Raw genomic sequence first — 10,112 nt, forward strand, 5'->3', positions numbered from 1 at the left:
TATATATATATAATCAAAAACTAAATGAAGCTATGTTCCACAGTTATGACTATCTCAAATTAATAATATATAAAAATAAGTATAATTTTTAATTTCTCGAAACAAGATGGTTTCCAATAAATTATTCCATTGATTACAAGTGTTGTTTTATTGAAAACTGTTTTTATTCAAATTTGCAAAAATTTTTATCCTATATTTTCTCGCTTTTGACAATCTGAGATAGTATTGGTAAGTAAACACAGCCTTAAGAATGAATATATCTCGTATATCATCAGAACTTCCAAGATACCTCAAAGATGTTTCTAGAGCCTTATGAAGCTCCAAACTCACTAATCGAGTGGTAGTTTCGACTAGGGTTTGCTCATATCGCGATTGAGTGAGGACTCCGGACAGTAGTTGCCGTATGTCACCCATTGTTCCGCTCGTTGCTGATGGATTTCTCAGGATCTGCTCCAATATGTTCGACAATATCGATGTACCGCTCAGAGATTCTAGAATTAATCTTAATAATTTGCCGTTCAATATATCCACCTTCTGCCTGTTATTCTCTGAATGCGATCGAAACATAACTTCCACTAGGGGCATCCAGTCGAGATTTCCCGCAGATCTCCTACATATCCCCGCAAGTTGAATGGCGGCGTGCATCGTTTCGCTTTCCGAAGCTTTATCTTGTCGGTACATCTCCAGCCTATTCTCAAACTCTTTCAACAAAAGATCAAACGCTTCCTGGTAATTACCAAGCTTCTCTAGCATAACCGCCTCTGCATCTTTACAATTCCATTTCTGGACAATCTTTAACGCCTCGTCCAACCTGCACCCGTGTGGTCCGTGCAAGTGAGCAACTACGCGTGCCGGCTCCAATTCGCACATTAACGCTAAATACCTCTCCAAGTGTTCAGTTGTTAATTCCAAAGAAACATCCTCCTCCTTGTATTGCGCGATCTGATACAATGCTCCAAACAGCTTATATTCTAAGCTTACATTATCGGTAAGACTCTGTAGTATTGCATCAATCTTGTTCTGCAATCGTGTTGCAACAATCGTAGCAAACTGATTGGCATTGATCGTCAGAAGAGTTGAAGTGTGAACCGATATAACTTGATCTAACGAAGCAGTTGACAGATGGTCGAGCCAAGGCCACACATCGTGATGCCTCAATGGCTCCAAAATTATGCACTCACATACTGCCACCCAATCTTCTCGTGCACTGTACAGTAATTCCACGACTCTTATACTACAACACAAATACGATAATGTATTGCGCGCGCGCGCGCATTTGTGTGTGTGTGTGTAAAGGTGTTTCAGACCTAACACACTACCTGCTGATTGCAGATTCTTGAAATAATTTTGAAACGAAAAGTCTAATACCAAAAATGTCGAGGCTATAAATGTCGAGGCCAAAAATGTCGAGGCTAATAGAGTTTTTAAATTAGTAGCGATTAAAGTTCACTAATCACAAAGCTGACATTTCGCACACTCAGGCATAATGATATGACAAGTAATGAAGGTATGTCACGAGAGCCCTCTCAGCAATTTCGAGATTATCATACAATTATCATGCATTGATATTTTTATTAAAAAATTATTCTTGCTTCTATACGAAATTTGTATATTGCAAGCACTACGCAATTAATATAAAAAAAAGTATATGACAAAGTATTAATTGATAGCTAGATATTACATGTATCAAAATAAATTCATAATCATGTTCGTGTGCTTTGTGTAAGTACGGTATTATTATATTATTCACAGAAATATTTTTGTAATAAGTAACACTATTTTTAACGTAAAAAGAATAAAATATTTTGATAAAGCAGTACTTAAAACATGTAAAATACCAATTTAACTAATACTAATGCACTTAAATCAAATTACTATATATACGTATTTCTTAATAATTATTCTAGTTAAGATATTGAAAAAAGTTAAAAATATAAAAAGTGATATAAATTACATCAAAATTTGTATGTATGTCGTTAAATTTCATAGACAGTAAATCGATGTATACAATTCTTACTTATAATTAAAATATACATGAATTTGTAAACAATCATGAAATATTTTGTACTCTTTGTAAAAGATTTACAACGTTTTTAATACGTCACACAGAATACATACAAAAAACAAAATTATAAATCGAGATGCGTTCTGTACGGTCATGCTAAATCTCTATGCCTAATAATATTTTCTAATAATAAAATGTACCGTTCTTGCATATTTAATTCTTTTTATGTTAAAAATAGTTCATTTACTTCTTACAAAAATATTTACCGTGCATACAAAGCACACGGTCATGATAATGAATTGTTTTTTATACATGTCATAATATCGCTTTTAAATTAATATTTTGTTATATGTTTTGATATTAATTATGTGTACAAACAGATTCTGTATAGGAGCAAGAACAATTTCTCGATAAAAATATTATTAGGTAAAAAATATTTATATGGTAATCTTGAGGTTACTGAGAGAATCCTCGTGACGTACCCTCACCACTTGTTATATCATGCCCGAGCGGGCGAAATTGCAATCCATGATTAGTGAACTTTAATCGCTATTAATTTAAAAACTCTATTAATCTCGACGTTTTAGTATATTAGACCTTTCGTCTCAAAATTACTTTAAGAATCTGCAATTAGCAAGTAGTGCGTTAGGTCTGAAACACTATATATAATCAATAAAAAAGCATAGAGATTAATAAATCAATTAAAAATACTTACAAATTTGCTCTATTTGCTAAATTTAATAAAGTATTATCAGAGATATTGCACAGCTTTTTAGAATGCAACAATCCCAACACAGCGTTTTCTCTCTCAGTCTTAAAGTCCTTCGACAATTCCATGTGCACGTCAATACATAATATATCTATCATTTTATTCAACGTATTATACTCTAACGTAACTGTGCTTTCACACACTTCGTTTGCCACGAATATAAGAACCATAAATTGTTGCTCCAGCGTGATGTAATCAATATTTTTCGGAGTAAGCGGCGTATTCGACATAACAATGCCTAACAAGATGTCTATGAGCCTTTGTCGGTGTCGGAGACCCATTTCGGAGGTAAATTCTGGTTCCTGAAAGGCGATGGCAATAACATCGAGAAAGCCTTTCGCATCGAATTGCAGTAACGTTCTCAAATATGGATATTGCCTCTCCATATCATTTGCCAAACTGGAATGCTGAGATAACAGGGCTCTCAATATGTCTGCTTTCGCTTTCTGTGGCACGCCTTCAGGGAGCTCATCCTTGGGAAATCCACGACCAGCGAGACAGCAGCTAGTATAAACTAGAATGGCGTTGCCGAGTTTTATACAGTCTCGGGAAAGAGCGGCTAATGGATCCTGTAATAAATTCTGAAGTGCTGGCACCAATTGATGAATAGGTGCTGTAAAATCGCCCAACGCTGTTGTCTGAAGATAAATCAGCGCTTCCCAAAGTCCTCGTTGACGACAAATTGTCGTTACCTATGGACAAAAGTACATTTTAAAATCGTTGCAAATGTAAATGTCTATTTTTCATCGCTTGCTAATATTGAGACTTACTTGATGAATATCTAGACAATCCACATTGAGCAAAACCACAATCGCTTCCAGCGAATCTACTTTATCTTCTTGATCATAAAGAGTTACCAATTGTTGGGCAATTAATGGCGGCAATCTCGATTGAAGACTTCCATCTAGCAGAGGAGCTTCGAGAGCATGCAAATAACTAGTTTTCAGCCCTTCCGACTCAAAAACTATATCCCACAACTTTCCGAACAGCAGATCTAGATTTTCCAGCTGAATGCAGTAATCAACGCAGGTGAGTACTATCGTATCGTAACCTGTATTTTCGTCTATCAAACATTGGTTTAATTCGTCCATATACTGCACCAATACTTCACAAACTTTATCACGTGCTATTTGCTTACGACGCTGCTTAGAACCTCGCAAACCGATAACCGCCTTGCCTTTGTCTTGATAAAAAGAAAGACCCAATGCTAACGCTTCGGGAAAACGTTTCTAAAATACAAAACATTTTTTAATATAAATATTCAATTAAGCCTCAGCAAATTAAAATTTAAACTTGTGCTAATAAAGGACAATGAATTAGGCACTAAATTACTGCTTAATAAATTATAATGTACTTTGTGTGTGGAAGAGAATTAAAGCGATTCCAGACGACATGGCCTATGTACACCAACTTTTTACAAACATTCACTAAATATCTATATTCATATTATAGGAAAATAAAGAGAACCGTATAAGGCCATTTAAAATATATATAAACGACCGAAATAATTATGATAGATCAAGAGACCACTGTGACGGTTTTTGTTACCCATAGCGACAAGTATGGGAATAGGTAAATTTTTATTTCATGTAAAACATAAAAACAATACATATGAACTCGGTACCTTATAATAAGGGCTTTTCCTCTACATATACAGTGGGGCAAGCGCCCCGCACACCGCCGCGAGCCTCTAAGCTCGAACGGCGCAGCGCGCCTGCTAAGCCATCCCCGCACCTCGCGGCCCGCTCGATCGGTGGGCCGTACCTTCGGCAATAGTAGGTCGGACGTAGGCGCTAGACGTATTCGACTATCTTTAAACGTTAATATCTCGTTAACTATTGTGCAAACTGCAAAATGGTACAAGACTTTTTGACTCAGTTTAGTCCGTTCTACCTGCTCAGTACGAGTGAGACCGAAATTTGATGTATATTATACAGTGTCCTTAAATTACGGCATCACCCATCCTGAGCAGGTAGAGCGGATTAAACTAAGTTGAAAAGTCCTTTACTATTTTGCAATTTTCGCAATAGTTAACGAGATGTTAATTATTAAAAATCGCTAAATATTAGTCTTCAATAATTTTTTACTCAAATACTATCAACCTTACAGAAAAACAATACGAGATAAAAATTGTTTATTTTCTTCTCATAGAGTTCTAAGAATTTTTTTAGAATTTTTTCAAAATTTTTTAATACTATATTTTCTCATGTTGGTAGAAATGAAAAAATACAGTACCTACTAAAAAGTTTATAAAAAATTCTGAAAAAATTCGTAGTTTTATGAAAAGAAAATAAACAATTTTCGTTTTTTGCAGTTTTTCTGTAAAGTTAACAGTATTTAAATAAAAAATTATTGAAAATTAATATTTAGTGATTTTTAGTAATATTAATACCTCGTTAACTATTGTGAAAATTGCAAAATAGTAGAAGATTTTTCAACTCAGTTTAGTCCGCTCTACCTGCTCAGAATGGGTGATGCTGTAATTTAAGAACACCCTATGTGAGTGAGTGAGTGAGTGAGTGAGTGAGTGAGTGAGTGTGTGTGTGTGTGTGTGTGTGTGTGTGTGTGTGTGTGTGTGTGTGTGTGTGTGTGTGTGTGTGTGTGTGTGTGTAGGGGGGGGAGTGCATGCGTATGTGTAATATTTACTAATGTGACGTACATTAGCCATGTCGTCTAGAGTCACCCTTACATTAATACAATATCCAAACATTTTGGATCTGTGAAGTTAGTACATTCTATTAATATAAAAAGAATAATGACAAACAAATAATGAAAAACTGTTCCAGCACTTTTCATAGTTCTACAATTCTATGTAAAAAAGTTCCACATTTTTTTATATTAAAAAACCAAATATAATATAGCGTGCTAACTTCGTGGAACTAGCACAACACTTTTCCTCTAAAGTACAAGAAAATGATAAATATTATCACTTTTAATAACATCTTAAATAAATAAAATAAAATAAAATTGAGCTCTCGAGATAACAAATAAATATAAATTATTGACAGGCGATTGAGAGCAAAAATTTGACGCAGTTAAAATTAGAGCGTTATAGTTAACAAATGTATTTCCTAGATCTTATATATAGTTAGACGAAATCGGACGTTTTGGCTCAATTTGAGCCATCCTCAGTGATGTCCAAATAAATTACATATTAGCAATTGTTCACAATAATTAAATCCAAGAGTGCAGCCGAGGGAGCCTCTTGTAAACAATTGCTAATGTATAATTTATTATTTAGACATTCCTGAAGATGGCTCGAACTGAGCCGAAACACATCCGATTTTGTCTAACTATAGTATATATGTAAGGTCTATAAAATACATTTGCTTAACTATAACGCTCTAATAACTGCATCAAATTTTTGCTCTCAATTGCCTGTTAATTTATATTTATTTATAACATCTTACTCTCATAATCAGATCCTTTTCATCGCTTTAAACTGACCTGTACGATCAGATGTTGCAATCTTTCAGTCCACGTTCTCATACATATCACATGTAAACTCTTTGTACCTAATAACAACAGCTGCGTACCAAAAACTATAACGGTGTTGTAGCATGCCCGTTCACCGGCTAACGCCATCGCCTACGTAAGATATATTACAAATGTAGCATTAAATACACTTCTTTGTGTCCTTGACATACCAGTCTTTGTACCTTAGAAACATTTCCGCCAGTAGATAGTCCCTTAAAATGACTAGAAGCATAAGAAATACCAACGCGACTCATGTCTAATGTCTCCAAATTATCCTGCGCTCTTACATCTAACAAATGCAACTTCTCTTGAGTATCCAATACCACGAGAGATCTCGGATTTAACCACCTCAAATTGCTTATCATATACGGTAGTGTCATCCTTCGAAGAGGAGACAATTTTACCCGCGTACCAATTTCGGTGTACACCTTGTCGACAGATAATATATATATTTTTTAATATTCTCAAAAGAAAACAATCAGATAAAATATAATGCAATTAAATATATGGAGCGGAAGTTCTTTGTAACCCTACGTGGAATAAATAAAGATTATATATATATAATGCAATTAAATATAAAAATACTTGATAAAAATACACCACGTTGTCCCTCGCAAGTGCCAATACTGGATCAATTACACGGGAACCATCAGCCGTTTGTATGATAACTAGTTGCCAAGATAGTTGTGGTGGTGCTATCGCGGCACCGGTCAACGGGTGACTCAATACAACGCGCATTCGCGGTCTTACGCAGACTATAATTACCTACGCGAAATAAAATTAACATTAATAAATTATATACATCTAACTGACGTTTTTTAATCTATTATGAAGCACAACCTTCGATAATGTTGCCATTGCTACTAATGTATAATTTTTTAGTGGATGCGATGGCAAATGATTCAACAGCAAGGGTTCTAGAGTGCACACTTCTCCCTTGGAACCACTAAACAAACATCTACTGTCGCATCCTCGGATACCTATTACTCTAGTGAAATTCAGCTCGAATACGGAGCCTCCGCTGTCGCTGCACAAAGCTATTTTTGGCGAATCTGTAAACTAAAGTAACTGGTTTAAAACTATTGATTGTGAACAAATAGATTCAAGATACAATAACAGTGATGAAAATTGGGCAAAACTCCTGTTTAGAGGGACCCTTTCTAATCATCTTGACATATGTTATCAAGCTCATGACCTTGAATAACATCAAAAAATTTTAAATGTCGCTCATCGTTTGTTAAAGTCATTAACAATCAAAGTTAATTTTCTCTGATATTTTGAACAATAATATAATTTTTGCGTCAAAAATTAGAAATCCATATGAAACCTCACTTTGCATGGAAAACGTACATGTAGATGTAATGAGTTCTGTTTCCTACGAAGAGAGGAACTCTGTTATCAAAAAAACTAGATACATAAATTTGGATTGAATTTTGCTTCATGTGGAAAGTTATAAACCCTAGTAGAATCTTGTTTCACATGGTTACAATTTTTCACGCAAAAGGAGATTTAACTCAAACCTATGTATCTATTTTTTTTATAGTGAATCTCATTGATGCAAAACTCACTGCACCAACCGAAAAAACCATAAAATTTTACCAGTTCGGTTACGGTTTCGGTATTATAAACTATACAAAATTTGAATGCGGTTTCGGTTTCAGTTTACTAAAAAAAAAGGGTTCCGAGAAACGGTTTTCGGTTCCGATTTCGGTTCGGTCCGGGTCCCTGCTGCACCATACATGTACTTTTTACGTGAACCGATACTTCAGGATGGGTTTATTAGAACCTTCCATTGAGAACGTGGAAAGTGAATTAAACACATATTTATATTGTCAAATTCTTTTGTCAACAACATCAAAAGTCAAGATCAAAGGCGATAGGCCTCCAGAGGTGGGTTCCCTAAACAGAAGGCATTAACCTTAAAATTAATGATGAATATTAGATGTTTAGAATCCAGTAAGAATTTTCGTAATAATTTAAAGTGAAATAGTCAAGTCAGTAAATAATTTTCATAAAATATAAGTTTATCCAATGTAAAATCGATAGTCATTGTTCAAATAAGATATTCCATAAAAATTTTAATTAGATATTCAAAATGTTATACAGATGTATCAAGGAATTGCGATGTAAAAGAATGATGATCTTGTAAACTTTTATATTGAAGAGAAAAAATAGAAAATATTTATAATATTTATTTGCATACTAATTAGATAATAAACTTATGTATACATAATGCAACTAATATCGACTCATTAAGGACACTATTATAATTTATGATTCATTTCTTTAGAGCTTAAATCCCTTCATATTACAATAATACATTTATGTATATTAATTTCACGTGTATGTAAGAGAATTGAAATTGTACCTTAACATGCAACACAGCGGTGTCTAGCGGGTGTACATCAGTGAGAATCCTTAAAACTTTCCCATTACTGCTATCCAACATCAAAATATGTCCTCTAACGAAACCAGCCAACACTCTGCTACCATCATGGTTGAAGCAAAGAGCAGAAACAGAACCTTGATGTCTCGTTTCCTGATCGCACCATCGCAATGTTTGCGAAGAATCAAAGCCCAGTATTAAACCATGACTGGTACCAATTACCAGCATATTCCCCCCAGCTGCGACTGCACTAGCCAAACCGGCGTTGACTCGCTCCTGCATAAACCATATTTAATAACGATGACTATTTCAGGCTTAATTACTATGTATATGGCATGTAATTGTTAAAAAAATTTGTAACTTGAAGGAACATGACTCCTTATATCTCCTGTATAATGTATGGAATAATTGCTCACATTGGCTGATACAATTTGTGATGTTATTCCTTTGAGTATGACATGCCTTAAGATAACACCCGAATATGGTTTATGAGCAGTCTTGGAGGATTTATTTAATGAATTCAGTGATAAGTGACTGCCAATGCTAGTAGTCTCGCTGCTGCCAAATTTTTCTCCTAATGATACCCCAATGTCGTCCTCCGTTTCTGACAGTGACTCATAATCAGGCTCCATCAAAATACTTTCTAAGGTGGGTAATTCTTCCACGATTGGTATGGCATATTCTGTGTTATCTAACTAGAAGGAATATGGCATGAGAGAATACCGTTATTAAAGCACAATGCCAATAAATTATAATTAAATTAAACGATATGAGAGCACGACAGGTGAAAAAGATTAAATAGAAAAACAAGCGGCAAATAGCAGTGCGATTTGCTCGACAACGATCGCATTATATACACGTTAAATGGTTTATGAATTTTTAAGTGTTTTACAATATTATTGCACGGACGTAATTAAAAATATAAATAGGTACCTCCTCGATATCTAAATTAATAGCTTCTGCAACAAGACATTCGTCACAGTCCAGTACAAATTCATTCTCGGCCATCTTATGTTATGTTATGTTATCGCGGTCCCGGTAAGAACGGCTGATCTACATATATGTACATTTGACAATTGTTTGACACATTTGTTTTCATTCTACGTGTTGTGATGTCGCGACCGTACGCATTTATAAGCACATAGTAAGGATGTTCGATACTGTATCGATTTTCCGAAATGTTGCAATATCTCATGTATCAATACTAATATTCATATTAATTCTTGACCAACCAAAACAAGAACGTACTGATACCAACATTACCAACTGATCTTCTTCACAGGGCTGCGTAATCTGCGTTCAGAATTAAAGCGGGAACACAGACTCTTACATAACGCATAAAACATGAGGCATAAGAGAATCAACCAATCATAGTCCTTTATTTCACGGAAAGGAAGGAAATAAAGCACTTCGATTGCTTCATTTTCTTATGCCTCATGTGTTATGCATTATGCAAGAGTCTGTGCTCCCCGCTT

The 10,112-nt window shown here is 34.7% G+C and overlaps 1 protein-coding gene across 3 annotated transcripts in view; it reads right to left on the reverse strand.

Annotated features, from left to right (window-relative positions):
• Window positions 1-9,879, reverse strand: part of Vps8 (vacuolar protein sorting 8) — an 11,221-nt gene extending 1,342 nt beyond the window's left edge. The window contains exons 1-10 of one of the 3 annotated variants that reach the window (XM_018515970.1): window positions 9,571-9,879; window positions 9,054-9,332; window positions 8,620-8,913; window positions 7,092-7,310; window positions 6,852-7,016; window positions 6,434-6,679; window positions 6,222-6,362; window positions 3,545-4,003; window positions 2,721-3,466; window positions 290-1,234 (exon numbers count right to left, since the gene is read on the reverse strand). In XM_018515970.1, the coding sequence (XP_018371472.1) occupies window positions 290-1,234; window positions 2,721-3,466; window positions 3,545-4,003; window positions 6,222-6,362; window positions 6,434-6,679; window positions 6,852-7,016; window positions 7,092-7,310; window positions 8,620-8,913; window positions 9,054-9,332; window positions 9,571-9,645 (3,569 nt within the window). In that variant the 5' untranslated portion in view covers window positions 9,646-9,879. Of the gene's footprint in view, window positions 1-289; window positions 1,235-2,720; window positions 3,467-3,544; window positions 4,004-6,221; window positions 6,363-6,433; window positions 6,680-6,836; window positions 7,017-7,091; window positions 7,311-8,619; window positions 8,914-9,053; window positions 9,333-9,570 lie in introns of all 3 variants that reach the window. The other 2 variants (XM_018515969.1, XM_018515971.1) reach the window with 2 other exon arrangements.
• Window positions 9,880-10,112: the final 233 nt, after the last annotated feature.

Source organism: Trachymyrmex cornetzi, unplaced genomic scaffold (genome assembly GCF_001594075.2).
Source record: "Trachymyrmex cornetzi isolate Tcor2-1 unplaced genomic scaffold, Tcor1.1 scaffold607, whole genome shotgun sequence".
NCBI classification, from domain to species: Eukaryota; Metazoa; Arthropoda; class Insecta; order Hymenoptera; family Formicidae; genus Trachymyrmex; species Trachymyrmex cornetzi.